Source organism: Aquila chrysaetos, chromosome 24, assembly GCF_900496995.4.
Source record: "Aquila chrysaetos chrysaetos chromosome 24, bAquChr1.4, whole genome shotgun sequence".
In the NCBI taxonomy this organism is placed as follows: Eukaryota; Metazoa; Chordata; class Aves; order Accipitriformes; family Accipitridae; genus Aquila; species Aquila chrysaetos.
The window spans coordinates 16,905,711-16,926,685 of NC_044027.1; the positions used below are offsets into that span (position 1 = coordinate 16,905,711).

General features: G+C 48.1%; 1 protein-coding gene across 2 annotated transcripts in view; it reads left to right on the forward strand.

Moving 5' to 3' along the window:
- COL5A1 (collagen type V alpha 1 chain) overlaps positions 1-20,975 on the forward strand; it is a 159,901-nt gene that overhangs the window by 79,608 nt on the left and 59,318 nt on the right. For both annotated transcript variants that reach the window (XM_030000053.2, XM_030000054.2), the window contains exons 10-18: positions 3,659-3,700; positions 3,972-4,034; positions 11,574-11,648; positions 13,216-13,308; positions 16,233-16,289; positions 16,450-16,503; positions 17,155-17,208; positions 18,073-18,126; positions 20,543-20,596. In XM_030000053.2, coding sequence (XP_029855913.1) covers positions 3,659-3,700; positions 3,972-4,034; positions 11,574-11,648; positions 13,216-13,308; positions 16,233-16,289; positions 16,450-16,503; positions 17,155-17,208; positions 18,073-18,126; positions 20,543-20,596 — 546 coding nt within the window. The remainder of the gene's footprint in view (positions 1-3,658; positions 3,701-3,971; positions 4,035-11,573; positions 11,649-13,215; positions 13,309-16,232; positions 16,290-16,449; positions 16,504-17,154; positions 17,209-18,072; positions 18,127-20,542; positions 20,597-20,975) is intronic.

A 20,975-nucleotide genomic window follows, 5' to 3' on the forward strand; every position in this document is an offset into this window, starting at 1 on the left:
AGAAGAGGAGAGGTTTGCTCCTGCGCTTGCTCCAGGGTCCCACTAGCTTCCCACTTTCAGGAAAACCCTGTATTGTCCTACGAGTGGTACCCGACGCTCTCTTTCTTTACGATTCTGCCCTGGCCTGTTCCTGAGGTTGTTTTTGTTTCTAAAGAAAAGTTAGAAACTGCCCGTGCCCTCTGGAACCTGCAAAAAAAAAATACGTGGGTGCCCACCTGAGCATCCCCTTAGGTGAGGATGGAGCCGCTCCCCAGCTGCCCCGCGATGGGGATGGCCGGCGTTTGCTCAGAGGAGCCCGTTGAGCCGAGCAGGCGGCCGTCGGTCGGTGGCCGTGTGTCTGTCCCTCACCGCGTGTCAGGATGCTGAGGGACCCCCCCACGCCTGCCCCTCCCCGGGCTGCAAACGGGGCTGCGGGTCCTCGTAACCACCTCCCCTGAGCCTCGTCCCCGAAGGGCCGAGCATGAGCTCGTTGCGCACCAGCGACTCAATTAACCTAATTTTGCTTGGCAGAGGGCCAGCGCGGCGCCCGGTGTTGCGGCGGCACTTCCCATCGCTCGGAGGCCTTTATTTTTCTTTTAATTCTTCCTCCCTTCCCTTCTTTGCTTGACACTTTTGCAGATAGTGGGGGGGTGGGGAGAAGCTGGAGTGCAGCAGCGGGGCTTGAAAAGCATGAACGAGTGCCTAATAAAAGCATTTCCAACCTTTCCTTCCTTCTCTTCCTTTCTGGGTCTTGCTCTCACTCTGCAAACAAAAGGAGGAGTGAGTGATTTGCTTATTGGAGGTGTGGGAAGGGAGGGGGGCAGCTGAACCCCACAAAGGTGATGGCAGAAACCCAGTCTGCCCTGTCCAGAACCAATCTTGAAATGCTACAAAGCAAACAAAATAGTTAAGTTTAATCATCCAGAAAGAATTTGGCTGCCTTTGCTATTTCAAAACACTAGAGCATGTATAGCTTTTGCCAGAAAGTAAACAAGACCAAATGCCGCCTTTTCCCTCTCCGTGCAGTTCCTCTTCAGCAGAGAGAAATTCAGATTTGCTGCGCTCTTCAGCGCTTTTTTCTTTTTTTTTTTTTTTTTTTTTTTGATGGGAGCTGCAGCAGAGGGGGAATAAAAACCAAACGCAGAAGTTGGATTCTGCTGGATTTTTCTCTCCTTTTCATTCAAACCGCTTGTCCTTCAATCCTTGCTCTGTGCTGACGCTCGCTGGAGGCAACTGGGCAGCACAGGCGCAGGGTGAGGAGGGATGCAGCTGGGGATGGCTGGGAACCCCCCCTGCATCCCAGCTCTGGAGGTACCAGGCTGCCGTTACCTCCTCAAAGGCTTCTGTCTTTCGGGGGGGGGACCCTGGTGCTTGCACCTGCCTTTGGGGAGGGTTTAATCAGCCTTTGCATGGCACCTTTGTTGCAGCCAGCTTTTGGGCTGTTTCTGTGATATTAGCTTCGCTTGTGGGTAGCACCTGGGTGTTGATGGATGGAGTAGAAGCAACACTGTTTTCCCTGGGACAGTCCCAAATCCATGGTTTGCTTACTACCCCCAAGGCAATCACCCTCAGTGGCATCCCCCCACTGATCCCGGTCCCAAAAAACCCTCCCACGTTTCCATCGCTCCTGTTGATGAGCAGTCATATAAACAGTGGAGGTTTCATGCCGAGGAGAATCTCCAGATGTCCCTAAAGCTAGAGCTCAACATAAACCAACAGATAAATATGGGAAGATGCCAAGGATGTTTGAACTGCAAATTGTTTAATTTGCCCAGACTCTTCCCCCATGCAGAGGAGCGTCCCGAGGCTCTGCAGCTGGCCATGGGAAGCAAAGCCTCAGTGCTCAGCATGCTCAGACCATGGTAATGCTGGCACCCAGCAGCCCAGAAAAGTCCTGGGGAGACTTACGTGGGCTGTGGAACTCTGCACCAGCCCAGAGACAATTACTAGTTTCTGTTTTGGAGCCCGTTGCACCAAAAATGTGCTGTCATTGGTCTCAATAGGGATGGATCTTGGGGTAACCATATGGGGAAAGGTTTGCTGGGACCTCTGGGGTTTCCTGTGCAAAGTCCTCATCGCGTGTCTGAAAAGGAACCAGGCCTGGGGGACACCTCCATCAGCATAGCTTGCTTCTTCTTGCTACCCTCCAACAGCAAATAGCTCAAACTTAGTGCAGGTTGGAGGAATGGCGTGTAGGGTTCACCCCTAATTCCCACCCAGAAGAGAGCGGAGTCTCCGCGGCAGACAGCGAAACTGCCGTCAAAGTGGGCATGGGGCGAAGTCTGTGACCTAAATTCTTAACTGGTGAAGAACGACTGCACAGGCGCTTCTGTGATGACAGCAGCAGAAAATTTCCCCTAACACATCCAAATGAAGCAGAAGCCAGATTTTAAATGAGGTGGTAACGAGTAGTACGGACACTGGGAAAGACAGAAAATAGCGCTGGCCGGGCATTAGCAGTGCAGAAACATGCATCCTGCTAATGGAAGCAGGGATGGTTCACAGCAGCATGTTTTACCCTATTTTTTTTTTTTTTGCTCCTCTGGGCTTAGAGACTGTGTCTTTTTGGGCAGGAATGCCTGGATTTTCCTCTAGACATTTCAGATTCGTTCAGCTCAGCCCTGTCTGCTGTAGTGGCTGCCATGGGGTCAGCTGAGGCTTTTGGCACCGGAGCCTGAGCCCAGGAGTCAGGCCAAGGGTGACCTGAGACCAGTGCCTGCACTTGCTTCCTCTGGGCTTCTCCCACATGAGCCGACTGCTTATCTACAGATTTTTACAGGCTGATTTCATCCCATAGGAGAAACGTCCCTGTTTGCCACAGATGAGCTGGCAAGTGCCGGGACTGCTTTGGCTCGACCTGGGTGCTGCTGGGGCCATGGTCACTGGTCCAGAGATAAAAGGGCAGTGCTCTCTATGCAGATCTTCCCAACAGATCTTCCTGATGCCTTCTGGAAAGCATTTGCCAGGTTTATTGGGAGGTTTCTTTCCTGCCTCTTACATACCCATGAGGGGGAAAAAAAAAATTAAAAAAGCTCAATTCTACTGAGTACGTGATAGACCTGATTTAAAGTTATGACAAAATATTTAGATTAAAAGGAATGGAATAACATTATTCTACCATTTTGCCCACACAGTGATTTCCTAGGTACACAGAGTAAATCACAGCATGCAGTCTGCTGGGAAAGTAATTTGAAAAAAAAAAAAAAAAGCCCTTGCAATTTGATTATTATCTTTTTTTTCTAAGCTGCTTGGGTGTAGAGACAGCTTCTTCCTGAAGAGAAGCTCTCTTCCCGCTCCAGCACCATCAAGCCTGGATGTGCCCCAGGGTTTGCCCTTTGCCTGGCCGTGAGCTAATGGAGCAGGGTCATGGTTAGGAAGGTGACCATGTGCTGGAGCGAGGGTGGGCTGGGTGCTGAGGGAAAGGGCTGTTTTGCCATGCCCTGCGTGATTCAAATAGATGGTATTTGGCTTTTCAATGGGCAGTGCCTTTTGTGCCTCTGGCAATGGGGACGTCACCCAGAGACAGTGGAAACCCTTCCGCTCCGGGATGCCTAGACCTAGCAGCAAGACCTGAAAAATTTAAGAACAGATAAAGCATTGGGCTTTGCAGCCCTGTAGTCAAAGTGACTTTAAAGATGTGCCTTGCTAATCATGTCTTTTTGTTCTTCCTCTTGCTTAGGGTATGCTGGTAGAAGGCCCACCTGGTCCCGAAGGCCCAGCAGTAAGTGGCACTCTGTCTGCACCTTGCACCGAAGGATGCGCGCAGCTCCGGGGTGCGGGATGCACGTGGAGGGCTCGGCACACAGCCGTTCCCGCGCTCTATTGCTTCCATATGCCACGCATGTGTACAGAGCGCTTCGGGGTTGATTTTTCTAGTGCAAAAATAAACAGAAAGCTCTAATTCTTTTCCTGCTTGTTGTACAAATGTTACAAATAATAATATGTTTTCCTTTAGTGGCTTACTGGGTTTTTTTCTGTCTTTTCTATGCTAGGGCCTTCCAGGACCTCCAGGACCAACTGGACCTGTGGGCTTAATGGGTGACCCTGGGGAGAGAGTGAGTACCCACGTTGTTGTTCTCTTTGGCTGAAGCCTTGCGTTGCTTTGTGTGTGCTAAGTGGGACTGCAGTGCATCGCTGGAGCCCTAAAATACAGCTCTTCCTGTAATAGCGATCTCCTCTGAGTCAGCCCCAAAGGAGCTTATGGTAGGGCACAGGGCAGACCTTTGCATCCAGGGACAAATGGCTGGGGAACAGCCATGCTAGTCGAGTGCATTAAGCGGTTTTCTCCAGGTTAAAACCAAGAATAAGGCTGGCAAAACCTCTGCTCTCTGCACCCTTTGGCATGTGGCTGCTCCTTCCAGTGCAGGAGCTGTGCTGTGGCAATGGGAAAACAGGATGAGCAAACACACAAAATAGCCATTAGCACAGTAAAATGAAGTTCGGCCACGATTTTGCGTCCTCATTCCAGCTGGTGTCGTGAGTCCTGGCAGAGGGTTTGGTTTTAGTTGGGTCCAGGATGGTCCCAGGATCATGCCAGCACTACTGCTGCAGGTCTTTTCTTATACTTGTTTTGTCTCCCAGACTGCTCCCGGTGGGAAGGCAGCTCTTGTGCAGCACCTCACCTTTTCTGCAGATGGATTATTGGTCTGTACCGGCGAGCACTAGAGACTGATTTATGTGCTTTAGCAATGCAGTAACTTAGGTATTGCGTGTTTGGTTTTGATGTTACTTTAAATCAGTTTTGTCCCTAGCAGCCACTGCTTTGTAAACTGCTGCCTGTAGAAGCTTCCAGCTTCAGGGTGTCTCATCAAAGGCAGCTGCTCCTAAGCACTTTTGTGGACTGTGACCCCAAATGCTATAGTTTAGCACCGCACTTTGGTCAGAGTTGCATATTTATTCATTATTGCTCAGTCCTCACCTGGGATCAGGAATGACCTGTGTTTTGGGAGCTGCTGAACTGGAGCGACAGATCAGTAAGTGGTGCACAAGCACCATTCGAGCAGCAATCTGTGTGCTTGGCAATGCCGAAAACTAAAACCCGCTCTCCTCACTGCCCGAGCTGAGTGTCTCTGAAACGACTCGTACCAATACGCTCCTTACTTGCTTTCGTTCACCCACGGTTCAAGTCTATTCCCCCTTGCTGGCAGAGGCAGCCAGGCAAGCGGGTACCCATGCACAGATGGAGACCACACTCCCCAGGCTACACGCCGCTCCCAGCCCTGCACCCAGCGGGAATTTTGGCCTGACATCTAGTGGAATATTCACCATAGCACAGATGGGCTCTGGCTTTGCGCAGAGGCCAAGGTGCGATCAGCCTCGGCTGCCAGAGCAGCTCGGTTTGGGGCTGAAACTAGAGGAGTGCATGCAGTGCCCTTGAGCGATGCTGGTTTGGGTGATGGAGCGCCAAAATCGGGGCTGTGCTGGCAGAAGAAGAGCGGTTTCTGTCTCAGCCCAGCGGAGCGACGTGCGGGTCTGCGGGCTGGTGCAGCCGCGGCACAGGGGTACACGTGTACCAGCAGCAGTCGTCCTGCATGAGTGAATTCATTGATTTCAGCAGGTTCGCGTGAGCAAAACAAATGGAGCTTGGAGCATGACACCGTTTCGGTGCCTTGGTGTGCATCTTGATGTCGAGTGCAGCCAAATATGCTTTCAAAATAGCTTCTAGTGTACTGCTGTTTCATCTGGAGAATGAGGCTCCCAGCAGCCCTAATGCCAGCCTCCACTTGTGGCTTGCTGTGGCCTTGAGGCATCCTGATGGTCCCGTTAGCAAAAAGGGCGCAAGATGTGCCTACAGGTGGGTTTCTAAAGGCAGACTTGGCTGGATGTCTTTTTCCAAGAGTTTCTCCTGGAAAGCGCGGGAGGGAGGAGAGCAGCAGCAGCACAGGTCACAGGAGGTATGCCCGTACACGCACCATCCCGCTGCTGTCAGTGCTGTCACCCAGCGAATGCAAAATACCTTTCTGAGGAAGGGAGTGCTTATCAGCAAACGCTTCCCTAATCTGATCACTGAGGTCCCGAGCAGGTTTTTCTGGCAGATAAGGCAGCCCACTACCCGTGGCAGGCTTCTGTGTACCGCAGCATCCTCCACCGATCCAGCAGTTGGTTTCCAGATAGGGAACTGCATCCCATTTACCTCCTGGGTGCCCGGGAAGGATAAGCTGGCGTGACCCAGGCTCTCTGCGTTTGTAGGGCTTACTACTCTTGTGGCAGAATTTGGTTGAATTCTGCCCAGACAAGGTGGGAAAAGCTGATGACCAGGTTCAAATGGGAAGGTCTGGATCGGTAAGAGGTGGTACGCTGTTTTGACGTGTGTCTTAGCACAGCTAATTGCTGTGACTGCTGTTAAGCATTCATGTTGTCGCCTTGCTTATCTCTCTTTTTTTTTTTTTATGAATTTCTTTTTTTCCTTAATTGAGTAACCTAAGACCCAGAAGGAATAGGAGGGAGAATTCGCTCCCTTGCAGAGGATCAGAACAAGATCTCTGCGCTACCAAAGATCTCACCTTAGCCTCATTCTTAATGCTGGAGTGATGCCAGAGGTTTGCATTGGCTTCCTCTGCGGTCTCCATCAGGTGTGCATCAAACCCTCTGGTTTTCATTTCTTCTTATTCCCAGCCTGGCTGTGGGCACAGCAACATCAGCTGAGGCACCTCTGGAAGTGACCAAGTACAGTTATAAGCCAGCATGCAGGAAGGGATGTATGAAAATATGAAAGCACCAATTAGAAAGGATGAATATTTTTCCCCAAGTCCTTCCTGACCCAGCTCTCTGCATGGGTTAAGTGGAGACTGAGCCACTGTGCCTTAACTTGCGGAGGCTTTTTTTTAAGCTGGTGTTTACTCCTCCCTTCTCCCCTCTGCTTTTAAAATCCAGCTGTGTTCCCTTTTCTGTCCTGTGTGCCCTTGAGCTGTTGTTCTTCCCTAGCGCTGCCCTTGCTGTTATTCCCCCCCACCCATGGAGATGGTTCTTCATCCCACCTGCTCATCAGCAATAAGCAAGAGATGCGAAACTGCCCCTCTGCAGTTTGATGCTCTTCCAAATTACCGTCCCATCGGGGTGAATTTGGGACCCCCTGGGGCCTGGCTGCCTTCCCTGGAGGCACGGGCAGGAGGGGTTGGGTTCCCAGCTTTCCTGCCCGCTGGAGGACAAAGCAACCAGCTGGCTCCAAACCTTCATTATTCACCTCCCCAGCCCGATGACAAGCATGTTGCAAAACACAACCGCCGAGAGAAATAAAATCATTGCTGGCCTGCGCTGGGAAGTGTCTGCTGAGGTTTTAAGGTGCGTGTACTTGAGGAGATTACTCAGGTGTTGGGGCATTCTTGTGGCAATGACCCCAACCTGGGCCCTGGGGTTTTGTTTTTTTTGTTTGTCTGGTTTTTTTAATTAAGGCTTTTTGTTGCCTTGTTGCTCCCCGGGGACTTGGCTGGAGTCTGCTGGCCGCTGCACGCCCGCATCCCCCCTGGAGCGTTGCCGTAAAGACCCCCACCTCATTTACACTCCTGGTGTATTTATTGTTTTATGATGGAACAGTAATAACGTTTCTTGTGGTTGTGACATGATTGAGAACGAGAGGCCCTGACTGTGCTCCATCGATTGATGCCTGCAAGCTCAGAAAGTCAATACGCAGCTGCGGGCTCAGCCGGTGGCCGGGAGCCAGGGCCACTGCTCAGAGAAGTTGGCTTAACCCTTGAGACACCGCGGTTCTGGTTCCTCCCGCACTACTCCGGCAGAAGGACCAAGGGAGGGCTCTGCATCCCTAGGTGTTGGACTTCATAGAGGATGGGCAAGCTGGGCAAGGTCCCAGCAGTGGTTTGCATCTTGCAGTAGTCTAGGATCAGTCAAAAGAGTTGTGTGGCTTCATCAGGCTCTTGGTGGATCTTCATCCTGCATGGGTCCTACACGTTGCCCAGCTTTCTCTTCTTCTCCCCTTGATGTGCTGCTTCTGCTCCAAAGAATTCAGTTACCTGGCAGGATGGATGCTGACCCTGGTGACGAGGGAGTCTGTATTTCTGCCATTTATCCAGGCAGATGCAGATATTTGCTGGCCAGACTCCTCTTGAATGGCAGTGCAAAGCCAATCAGCAGCAGACACACTGTCCCCGATGATGTTGCTCCACACCCTGAAATGAAAGGCATAATTTGCATTCTAGCACAAACGGCACATCCTGCTTTTCTGAGTGTCCAGAACAGAATGTAATACAACGTACTGTGCATAGAGAAGTGATGAACTTGCAGAGCCAGGAACTGCAACTGTATTAAAATACTCCTTTTCAATTAGAGCAGCTCCTCTTTTAATTTGTTTATTATTAACCCTGCGTATAGCTCATGAATTTACATGACACTTATATGTGTACAGTGAGGAACATTTCCTATGCCTGCATCTGATAGAAAGACTTTTTATTTGCAATCAAGCAGGTGCACTGAATTAATATACCAACAATATTCAGCTATGTTAATATTGGCCAACACTCATTTAGCTCTGTTTTATTCATCATGTCAGTTTGTTCATTTATCCCAGCTATTTTACAACGCGAAGAAGAGCTTGCGTCACCGGCAAAGCTGCAGAGCAGCCTGTTTGTGGGAGGTTTCAGAGGACTCATCTGGGGGGAGGGTGGTTTAGGATGACTTAGGTTTCTCTGAGCAGTGGGAAGAAGGAAATACGGCACTTAGGAGACCAGAGAGCTATTTCATGGGTACTCCAGACTGGAATGAGGGAAGTGGGAAAAATGTGCTCCTTTGAACGAGATGAGCTGCAGCATTAGAGCAAACTGCAGCTCTGTCACCAACCCCACCGTGTGTTTGGAAATCTGGGGTGTCTGGGTGCTCTGGGCTTGATCAGCATGCCTCTGGGGCAAGGCTGGTCACAAAGCAATAGCTGTGTCTTCCAAGACCGTGCAGTCATTGCATCCCAATGGACTTAGTCCCCCTGAGGACAGTTTTGCATCTCAGAAGTGTAATAGGTCCCTAAAACCCTTATTGGGGTTTGGAAAGTCTTGACATTTTCAGGGTGCCCTTTTTTCCCTCAGATGGCAAGCACTGCCTTACCTAGAAGACCCCAAATACTGTGAGAAAGATCTTCTGCTGCATGATTTTCCAACCAGGGCTGAAAATGGCAGAAAAATAATCCTAGAGAGAAACACTTGAGGCAAATTTTGAGGCTCAGTACTGTAGGCTGCTGGGCACCACTCTGTCTGTCACTGTCTGCTACTCAAGGAGCTCTAGCACTAACACACTGAGGTTTCAGTTTAAATGTTCCCTTGAAATATTGCATTAGTGTTTGCACTCAGCATGGCATTTTAGAGCACTGCACCAAATGAAAGTTGAAGTCCCCATCCCTGGCTGCTATATATCAGCAAATCTCTATTTACATAATGAGAGTGACACAGATTTATACCGAGAGTCTGGCATGCTGCATTTCTTAAAGGCATTCATGAATTTAAATTTACAAAGTGCTTTATGGGTTTGATTTCCCTCCATACCATTGCCCCCTGCTGCTCCACCCCACAAGGAAAAGACCTCACACACCCAACCCGAAACAAGAAGAGGCGCTTATGTATAAAAACATTGCATCAACATTTGTCAGGCAGAGTACATACAGAGAGATAAACAAGCTCATTCCTGATCCATCATCTGCAGGACCGGAGTTAAAGGAGAAGAGAGAGAGAGGGAAGAAAGTTTATTATATAAAATGAGTCTGGCCTAAATTATTTATTGTGCTTCTGCTCCAACAGATGGGACTGCCCTCTGCACCTCATCAGCGGAGTCAGGGACTCCGGTGTCGGCCAGACTAAGTAAACAGCATGAACGTAACATCATGAGCTTGTCTTGAAAAATGGATGGGCTGGTGTGTTATGCAGTCTCCCTTCGGTGCTGAGGGAGCTGCTGGGTTTTTTTGCTGATAAATCACTGGCTGCAGCGCTGTCTGCTGCAGCGCTGGGAGCAGCGTTGTTATTCCGGGCCGGTTGCGGTGCAGACCTCGGCTCCTCATCCGCAGCGCTGCTCTGCCCTGTAATTGTGGTGCAGGTCCAGCCGCAGCCCGGCCAGAGCGATGCATGGGTTGGGGCAGGGTGGAGTAGTGGCAGCTCTTCACCCCCACCCTAGTGCTGGGCTCTAATTTAGTGCTTGAAACTTTGGCTTGAACGTTTTGGGTTCCTTTTTAAGAGGGAGATGATGAGGGAAAAGTTAAGTTGAACATGGCGTAGAGGGAATGGAAGAAGAGGGACCAGAGAGATGTGAAAGATGCAAAGAGATGTGCCGAGACCTTGCTGGAAGACGGTGGGGCAAGGATAACGCGTCAAATGTTTTGGTTCAGTTGTTTGTGTTTTTTTAAACGTCCTGATTTTTAGGGACTTTGTTATCTATTTCTCTTTCCCTCCTCTCTTTCCCACCTTTATCCATCTCCCTTTGCCTTGCGGGGTGAACGTGCAACTTTCTGGGGCAAGGTCTGGCTCTTTTGCGTCCCTGTAGCGTGCCCATATATGTCTGTGATTTGTGGCAGGGTTTTATTTTTACTTTTGTTTGGTGTCTGCACAGGCTGGAGGGCTTCAGGCAGGTTGAAGAGAGTGAAAACTAACATTAGGTGTTTGTTGCTTGCCCTTCCAAGAGCTTTGGTTCTCCGCAGATAGATTTATTATCGGTGTTCGCTAAGCAGGGCAGCGTCCAAGTCCTCAACCTTCAGTTTTTGGCCAGGCAGTCCTGTCTGTCTTGCCATGAAATGAGCACCAGGGCTTCTCTTGCCCTCACTGGGACGCGATCAAGTCACTCTTGCCTTCGGCTCCTTAAGCTGGTGTGAAAATTGCAATTAGGCACGCACATTGAGTAGTTGGATGTCATCCTTATTTGCATGTAGGATTTCTGGATGGATGTGCGAATTTGGGTTAACTTAAATTTTTTGCCAAGTACACAGTTGGGAATACAAATAATCTATAGGCTGTCTTAGGAAAATTGCCCATATTTGATTATTTATAGCTTCATCAATAGATCTTTTACTGCATACTCATTTCTTTAGTACAAGTTAAAGATACTCAACTGATGTTAATCAGCACAGCTCCATTGAGATCCTCAGACTTTTACTGATTTACAGCTGCTGACAGGATCACTCCATTGTAGATGGAAGTAGCCTCATAGGACTTAAAAAAAAAGACAGAAGAGAGAAAAATGGAATGACCCAGATGACTGAACATGTACAGAAAAGTATTTATCTTTCCACGTGTCTATCTCACTGACTTGAGTTACGAAGTTTCATATGCTTTTTTAATAGGCTTTAACAGACCTAACTGAACATTGATTCTGTTAACTTGGAACATTGGAGAGACCCTTATTGCTAGCTCAAAAATTGCATATGGCAGACCCTGGAAATATGGGGGCCAGGATGTAAGAAGAGGGAATTACTAAGAAAAATCCTGTGTGCTTACAGATGTGCTTCCCCAAAATTTGCCGTAGCATTGGGATGCCTTACATGCTCAATGCCTGTCTGTCAAGATAGGGAGACTTTTGTATTGTGATATATGCCTTTACAGCCATGACTGTTTATACATGGACATGACTAAAATGATGCTATAGAAGTTCATTTTTATTTCTTCTTCTTGTAGGGACCACCTGGTCGCCCAGGTCTTCCAGGAGCAGATGGTTTACCAGGACCACCAGGGACGATGCTTATGTTGCCTGTAAGTACAAGTGTAACTAAAAAAGCATTTAAATGAGTTGGGCTTCTCGGCTTTGCTACTGCTTAGTGCCTGTTCTTGTAGAAGTTTCCCATCTCTTTTACACCAAGGACACATCTTCCTTGGTATAAAAGATGGATCCCGATGGTTCCCTTTGTAAATTTACTTTTTGCAAAGCACTGTATCTTCTTCACTGGTCAAAAGCACAGGGCAGGTAGGTTAAAATTTCCAGAAGCGATGAATAAGCTTAAGTGTTTCTGACTGACCATGGTGTTGGAGAGTGAAAATAATGAAAAAGCGACTGAAGACACCTCCAAGGGCGCAATTTCCAGGCAGAACCCTCTCTCCTATGGTGAAGAACCTCTAGCAGCTCTTCAAAGCAGGTGCCAAAATTATGAGCACCTGAACGAACCGGTCCCTTTTGATGACCAGTGGTTAATTTGCATCATTTTTTTCTCCTACATGAAGTTAGCAAGTACCGAGTCAGCCTTCTTGGTCCTGGGATGCTAAAGGAATGGTTATATTTTGTGTCTGCTTTGATGTGAGAAAGCCTTAAGGAAACCAGCTGCTGAAAATAAGTGGTTAGGTACCAAAGGGAAAGAGTCTTTAGTGAAAAACCGCAGCACTCTTGTACGGGCTCCAAATGGTAGGGTGATACTTGTGTAGGTTCCTGGCAGGGTGCCTAGGACAGCCTGGGCCAAGTGCTCAACATGGAGCTTAGCTGGCCATTACAATACATTTGTTGGCCCCTACAGTAACCAACCGTAGGCCTATAAATTGCATCTCTTTGAATCTGCTTGCCAAGTTTGTGTGGTCGTGTACCTAGCGCCAACCAAGCGAAATGCAGAGGTGAAACGGAGGTGAAAGAGCCGTCCAAGTAGGTTCTGCAGCCTGGAGAGTCCTTCTTGCAAAACCCCAAACACACACGCAACTGAGGCAGGAGAAGGGTGTGTGTCCTGGAAAGTGAGCTTGTAGCTGTTGGGGGTGGAAGAGGCAGAAGAAAACATTAAACTCCTTCCCTTTCAAGTTTTGGAAAATAAAACATTAATGCTTGGGTTTTTTTTTTTTTTTTAAATCCTTTGTGTGCTGAAGGATCCTGGCGTGAACAGTAAGCCAAACTTTGTTCTTTGAAGCGCGCTGCCACACTTGAGAAATACAGCCTTTGTCCTGGGGCAAACAGGCAGCTACAGCCAAATAACCTGATGCAACCCCATCTCCGGGGGTCTCCTGGCCAACAGCATCCACACGGGGAGTATCAGCCCCGTGAGAACTTTGCATTTAGTTTTGAACGGCGGTGCGTGAGGTCCTCACAATTCAGAGCCTACAATCCCTCTTATTGTGCGTTACTTTGAGCTGGCAGGATTTGCTGTGCGGGTAGGGACGTGGGAAACGGTCGGTTTGTGCCTGCGAGCTGGGTGACCTGAGAGCACGATGGTTAATAGGACGGTCTGGAAGGACAGCGATGGGGTTGGGTCAGTCGTGCTGAACGGAGTTGTTTAGGAGACAGGCTAGGATGAGGGTGGAGGGGCAGCAACCCTGTGACCTGCTTTATCCATCTTGTTCCCATCAGTTCCGCTTTAGTGGAGGAGGAGATGCTGGCTCTAAAGGACCTCTTGTTTCAGCCCAGGAGGCCCAAGCCCAAGCCATCCTGCAGCAGGCCAGGGTAAGTGAAGGGCGGCGGGGATGTCTCTTGCAGCAGATACCCAAGGAAGCGGAGGAGGACCAGAATAAACGTGTCGGAGCAGATGTCTTCATACTTGCACCATCCGTGGTGCTGGTGGTGGTAACAGCCTCTCATCTGAGATGGAGTTGCTTGCGTGGCTTGAGGTGGTGACGTCTGGATGACTTGGCCTTTTACTGATGGCCAGCAATAGGCTAGAGCCTAGAAAAGTGTTTTTAAATTGCCTACAGAACTTGGACCAGACCTTCTGCTGGTGCCGGTAGACATAGACCTGTTGGCTTCAATAGTGTTTGATGTTTATGCTGACAGTTTTAAGAGTCTATATGAACAGTTGTGGTGTGTGCTGTAGGGGTTTTCTTCCTTCCTTTGGGGTTTTTTTTGCTTGTTTGTTTTTTTTCCAGTAAATTGTAATAATTACACGTACGTCACAGATGTAAGCTGTTCCCACTTCCACAAATCTCAACAGGCAGACTGCAATTTTCTTTAATATATTTATTTGGAAATACATGATGACTATCCATGCAGCCTTTTTTACCTCGGATGACCTTATTGATTGGTGAACAAATAATCCCTGGTGGTGTTTATTACATAGGCTCGCTGGTGAAACAAGATCGGCCATGCACATTCCCAGTACAACTCCTCTTCCCTGCCTAGATGAGTACCTTAGCGCGTAAGGCTTCGTACTCATCTGTTCAAAATAAAACTTAATTTCTAGCCAGTACAGCTTTGGAATTTTTCTTCCACGAGTGCTTGTGTGAAGTTACGTTTGATCACTGCCATGTTAAAAGCAGAGGTGTGAGAGGCACAATTACAGCACAAGGGAACACGTGGGGACCCCACGAGTGCCCTCCTGCTGTGTTTGCCCTGATCTTGCCCAGGAGGGACCAAATTCTGGCTGTAAGCACACCCTTGCAGAAAAGGGGAAAATATAAGATAGTTTAGGGAGGCAGTTTGCAAAAGGACACAGCTTTGGGGGCATTGCTCCTCTCCCTGCCAAATACAATCATCCAGGGACAGAGCTTAGGTGTCCGAAGCCCACATCTGTCTGCAGCTGGGATGTGTGGCTCGGATGTAGCCCGTCTGTTATTCAGAGCTCTTGGCGGTCGCTTTAGCACAGACTTTTTGGGTTGGTCTGCTGAAATAGGCTAAAAAGCAATTTATTTCACCCTTTTGGGTTTATAACGAGGGCTTTGTCTCAGCTGGGTCTATTCGGGTTTCCATCCAACTCCCCTTTTACAAAGGGGTTTGATTTTATACATATTCAGGTAGACTACAGGGCCTGATGCCACCAGCCACTGCATTTTCCTGTCCGTTAACCTTGTGCTGACAATAATATCCATGGATTATGTTTCTGGTGTTACCATGTCAGTCTTAATTTCAAGGCTGCCTACAGTTCTTCCATGAATGTTTTATTTTGCTGGGAAATAGGGGTTTTGACCAGATGAACATTTCATGAGAAGCATCTGCTTTCTCAGACTCTCTGCTTTTGTTCTTTTTTTTTCTGCCTGTTGAAAATTGTGACTGTTAAGAAAAAACAAAGAACCTCCCTCCCCTCACTCAAAGTCCCTTTTCTCTGTTTTTTTTTAATTTTCAGTTTTTGGGAAAAATTTAAAAACACAAACAAATCCTGGGTGACTTTTGGGCTGTGGATGGAAACCTGAATATTTACATAAAGGAAAAAAATCTATTTCTTGGTCAACTTCAACCTATTGTCAGACAATTTCAGCTGAAAACCCTGATACCGAAGCAGAAAGGGAAATAAATGACATTTACCTTTTTTTGTGGGGAAGTTACAGGATATGGCAGGAATGGAAAAGGAGTCCTGCAGGGAGGAGGCTATCTTCTTTCTTTTTGGGGGGTTTGTTTTTCTTGTTATCGTTGTTGTTAATTGCATTATTAGGTTGATTTATTCCCTTAAAATTTGGCTTTCATTAGACACCGAACATTGTCCCAGCCGGCAGTGTTTCAGAGCATCTCCCTTTTAATGGGGTGTTGTAAAAAGATGCCACATAATCTAGCATTTGTGCAATATTTATGCCATTCCAAGTGCAATCATGGGTAGATTTTAATTACTGGAGTACACAGATAATTACAACTCTTAAAGTGTTGAATTGTCACGAGGGAACAAATTGTCCGAGTGATGTTTTAAAGTGTGGACCAGCCCCATTACCCACCATGGAAATTACTGACTTGATACATGGTTACATGACTCCTTAATTATTGAGCTAAAAGCCCCCTGTTGCAAATAGAAATGTCGTTCTAGGATATTAAATAGTAACAAAAAAAAAAAAAAAAAAAAAGAAAAAATTCTGAAATTGAACTCCTAGGATCATAAAGAAAAAATCCTCCTAAACTGAACTACGATCATAAATATATGGGGAAAAAAAACCTATAGCCTGTCCAGACAAAGTTTTGACATCTACCTTCAATAATTTGTTGCCAAAAGCATCCATTTTATTGTACCTATCTGTGATGATGGAAAAGGGGATCTGACCTGCAGAGGCAGATTCTCATCTGGTTTAAATGCAGGTAACTCCTCACCCCTCTATCTGCCCTGGGTCTGCTCCAGGGTGCATCTATAGGGTTCTGCACTTCGTGTGCGTGGTGCAGAGCGGGTGTACGGGGAGAAGGATGCTCACGGGCGGACGGGGTGCAGGTCTGTACGTCCTCTCAGCAAACCCATGCATCGTCCGGGGGCTTTGCCCATTTGTGGATGCAGAAGGGAGTTGGTGGGACAGCAAGTTGGACTTTCTTGGGTAAATTCACGGAGGGTACGGACATTGCTCCAAGGATTTGTGGTTCTCGGGGCGCGAAGAGAACGTGTGGCTGGTGGTGGGATGGTGGCTTTGTCCCGTTGCACCAACGGAGCAGAGACACCGACTGAGCAACGTTTATTTTTGTTGCAGCTGGCGCTGAGAGGACCAGCGGGTCCAATGGGTCTGACGGGGCGGCCGGGTCCCATGGTAAGTGAACGGGCAAGCAAGGACGGCGCAGGGCCAGCTGGCGCTGGCTCCGTGGATGCTCTGGGTTACCTGCACAAATAGCTCTTTCTTAACTTGGTATGAAACTTCCCTCTGGCCCTGTTGTGGAAAAAATGTAATAAATCACGTTCTCTGTCCAAAGGGGCCCCCGGGCAGTGGAGGACTAAAAGGAGAAGCTGGAGAAATGGGACCTCAGGTGAGAATGGGCAAATTGGGTGACCAGGGGGATCTGGGGGGAACGAAGGCACGGAGCAGCCAGTCCTGCTTTAGAGGTTGTTGTGAAGGAACGATTCAGTACCCCAATGCCAGCTGAAAGCAGGAAGGTGTGGGAACATCTGTTTTGTATATAAATGTCCCTTCAAGTATCCAAATGCAGACTCAAGACATAATTTTAAGCCAACAGTGTGAAATTCTGCAGGTGGTAGTTCTTTTCTGCAAAGACATCCGCGGAGGAGTCCTGTAAATGCGAGATAGGTTGGAGTGTGGGGAGTTCGCTAATGCTCAGAGAATTGTCCTTCCAAGCCATAAATTCTGTATTAAGGGGAAGTTCCCGTTTTCTAACAGTGGGGGAAGTGATTTGTCTCCACCACGTGGAACTGCTTGCAGGGCGCAAGCTTCCTCGTGGATAAACGCGTGCAATTCCTGTCCAGAGATGCTCAGTCCTGAGCCTTTCCTGTGTGTTTTGAACCACGGGCTCCGCTCGAGGGGTTCACGTCCCATTTTGTAGCCCTGGTGACGCCGACAGCCCCAGCAGCGCCTGGTTTGCAGTGCCAGCAGGCACTGGGTCGGTCTGTCTGTCGTGGCTTTAGGTGACGGCATTTCTTCCTCTCTCCTTGATGCCTTACAGGGTCCACGAGGCATCCAGGGTCCTCCCGGTCCGGCAGGAAAACCAGGCCGCAGGGTGAGTGTCCCGGGAGCTGCGCTGACGACTGCATTAAGTACAATTTCTGCTAGAAATTGTTTCTGCTGCCAAACAATGTCTGAGCACCGAGAGCGTTGCACAAGAGCAGGCTGGCAGCCAGCCGGTGGCTTGTCCAGGACCTCTCTGTCCATCTGGGCAGACACGAATGAGGATGAGAGTTAAAAGCTGGATGGTGCGGAGAGAGCTGCAACTCCATGCTTCCCACTCTTTTGTCGTCTTTTTGGGTTTGGTTTTTTTTTTTTTTTTCTCTGTGGCATCGAGGTTGTAGCTGCATAAATGCTCTGGGCTGGTTTGGACAGTCCCCAAGTCTCAGTAGTGCACAAGGAGGATCCAGTCCCTGGAGGGTTTCTGGAGCTGGGATAAATCATGCTCACTCGCTCTGTCGATATCCCCGATGCTGATTTTTATTTTACGCCATCCTCTGGCTCATCGTGATTCGGCTTGCCAGAGGAAGAAACGAGAAAGTCTTTTGCGTGACCCAGTTCTGGCTTTCTTAAAAAAAAATTTAAAATTATTTCAATTCGTGGACATTGTCATTAGCATAACTTAAAATGTGCTGGAAGATAATTATTTCAAATTAGAATCAATGACCATGTCCCAGCACCCCACGTAGTGAAGCAGCTTCGTTGCCGTTTGTTTCACACCCCTCATTAGCACCAGGCTGAGCCCGGGATGCCGCTTCAAAAACAGACCAGCAGTTTTTTCCCTCGCCAAGGGAAGGTGCTCCCCAGCCGGCGAGCTCTGACTTAAATAAAACTTCATTCGGCCACAGGACCAAAGAGCAGATGTCCCTGTGGGTCCTGCCTTACCCTTTGTATTTGACTTTGCTTTTCTCTGTTGCAGGGACGAGCTGGCAGCGATGGTGCCCGGGGAATGCCAGGCCAGACAGGACCAAAGGTAGCACCACGGATTTATGTGTTTTTGGAATCTGCATCTGCTTTTTAGCAAGCATGAACTGAGGGACCGTTGGCAGAAGGAGCCCACCTTGCTTAGAGGAGGTTGTTGAAATGGTCCAGGAACTCCTGTGAAGTCATGGGCTCCACGTTTGAGAGAGGGAAGTTAAAAACACACCTGGAAGGCAGAATAACTATCTTTTCTTTTCCTTTTTTTTTTTGATGCAAATTTTTTAAATTGCTGGATCCTCTTAAGAATGAAATATGCTCCCTTGGCTGCAGTTGTAGAACAAATACTTTGGAATCCCAATTATGAAAAACAAACATGAATGAGCGGTTGGAAACGTCCTAAAATGTAACTACCAAAAAAATACCTATTAACTGGGTGAGGAAATGTAGAAGGTGTGGTGAGGAATTTTAATGCCCTGTATTTTTATTTGAGACAAAATCCCTTCATTCAGCTGTGATTTGCTGGTATTATCAAGCAAGAAAAAAGCTGTGCCACTGAAATTGAATGCAGAGAAAGTTTGCTCAGGGAATCACGTATTAGAAGGTTTAAGTACTTTATTATGTAGATACTTAAAGCTGGAATAGATGGGGGGTTTTGATACAGAGACAGGAGACTGCAAATCATTTATCCAGTAAAGTGCTTTAATGAGTGTCGACTGCCCTCAAAGGAGTGGATGCCAGGGAAGAAGGGAAAACAGAATAACGAGCAGTGCTGGAAAGGAGAAGGAAATTTGCTGTGAGCAGAGACAGAGCGATGCTCTAGGACCTGCCAAGAGCAAAGAGCTGTTGATTACCCTGGGTGTACCTCGGCCAGCCTTGGCCAGCCCGATCCATCCCGTGATCTGCTCAGGTGTAATCGACTTTCCTTTCTTTGCTAATAGGCAAAGGAGCGGGTACTATTTTCACATGCCATTAGAATGTGAAAATAGTACAGAATGTAAAAAGGGACTTTCTTATCTCCTGGGTGGTGCTTGCTGCCTTCTGCCCTGGGTGTTAGGAGGTGGCATCACCCACAATTTGTAAATGCCGCTGTGTCTTCTCTCTCTTCCAAAGAGTTGAGGCTTTTGGGAAAAGGCTGTCTCTGTGCATTCCTGTCCCCATTTCCCCCTGGAACATAGGAGACTGGAATAGGGCACAAGTTTGGAGAGAAACCCTATTGCAGCTTGCCCATGGTTCACCGTGAACTCTCCAAATACCGACCCGGAGGAGCTGCGTGGGCATGGGCGAAAACCCCGGGAAGGCAGGCTCCTGCTGCCCACCTGCTCTAGGACTAATGGGGTTTTGCTTTTTCTTCCTCACACTTGAATTCCTCAGAGTTGCCTGTTTCCTTTGGGGGCATGCAGGGACGCGGGCAGGGTATGTGAGGAGCGCACTTAGGAGACGTTTGCCCGGTCATTTGCAGGCAGATGCTGGCAAGCGCTGCCTGCGCTCTGCCAGCGTGAGGTTGCATGACTTTCTCAACACAGTGCCAAGCACAAATTAACACACCCGGCCTTTTAGCAGAGCTCATTATTTCGGGCTTGGCATCATGCTCCCCAGAAGGATGCCCAAAGCTCTGTTTGGCCCAGAGCTGCATTTACAGCAGTAGGCAGTGTCAGGAGCTACTGGAGACAGAAAAGAGGTATTTCGGGGAGCCATCCTTGCCTTGGTTTGCCTTCCCAGTATCGGTAGTTTGGGGCTATATATCCCCTATACGTCCCCAGTCTCACAGCTGGCTGTGTGCCTGCTCAGGCTGGGGTCGGGCAGAGCAAACTGCTATTTGCAGGGTAGCAAGGAGATGCCCCTTTTGCAATACCCTTAAGCATCCATGTAAAGTCACCAAATTTACCAGCTGATGACATTCCTTTATAGGTCTAAACAGATCTGTCTTCTGACCTTGACTTCATTAAGACAGTTTCCAGAACTTAATTGTGTAGGTATTTGTTTCCTTGGAGTGTCCAGGAGGGTTAAAAGGTTGTGTGGGGTGGATTGCAGTAAAGTTTAAGGTGGTGACTGGGGACGTGTTGGCAGGCGTGGGAATACAAGTGTCCAGTTTGCTCACCAGTGGATTGTCGTTTGTAATTCCATGGAATTAAAAAAAAATTAAAATAAATAAATAGTCGGACCAGAAGAACCTGTCCAGAAGTGAGATAGATGCTTTAGATCATGGAGAAGTCACCCAGACAAGCTCTGAAATCCACATGGAAGAACATTTAAAACCGTAGGTGCTGAGGGAAGAGGGAGGAGTTAAAATCACTTTGAGCTTTTTTATTTTTTTAATCTATAACTTTGAAATCATCACTGGTCTGATGGGAGGTGAAGGCTGAATGCCTGAGGGAGAAAATCGATCCCTTCTTGACACAGAAAGGAAACAAATTGGAAAGTTATTCAACAGCAGGTGGAAATGTGTACTAAACTGGTCTTTCTTTTAGGGTGACCGAGGGTTTGATGGCTTGGCTGGTTTGCCTGGTGAGAAGGGAAATAGAGTAAGTTATCTTGTCTTCTGGCCATGGTCTGTAATGAAACCTTGGCAGGAGGAGGTGGCTGGGAGGTGCTGGGAGGAGGGCAGCTATTGCTGGGGACGAGCCACAATTAGGAGAGGATGAGAGTGTCCTCTAAGAGCATGTGGGATGTCACAGCATCCCTCCCAGGCACTGCATTCACATCCCGGGAAGCTGCAAGATCCTTCTGGGACTGCTTAAAATTGGAAAGGGGGAAAAAAATTTGCCTTAATAAAATGCAGACTGAAAAATAAAGCAAGAAGCAAAACCTGCTTTTAGGCAGTGCAGTTGTGGATGGAAATTGCCAGAAATTATAATGGGATTCTTCTCTTTACTTTATAATTAAACAATGGGGAAAAAATGC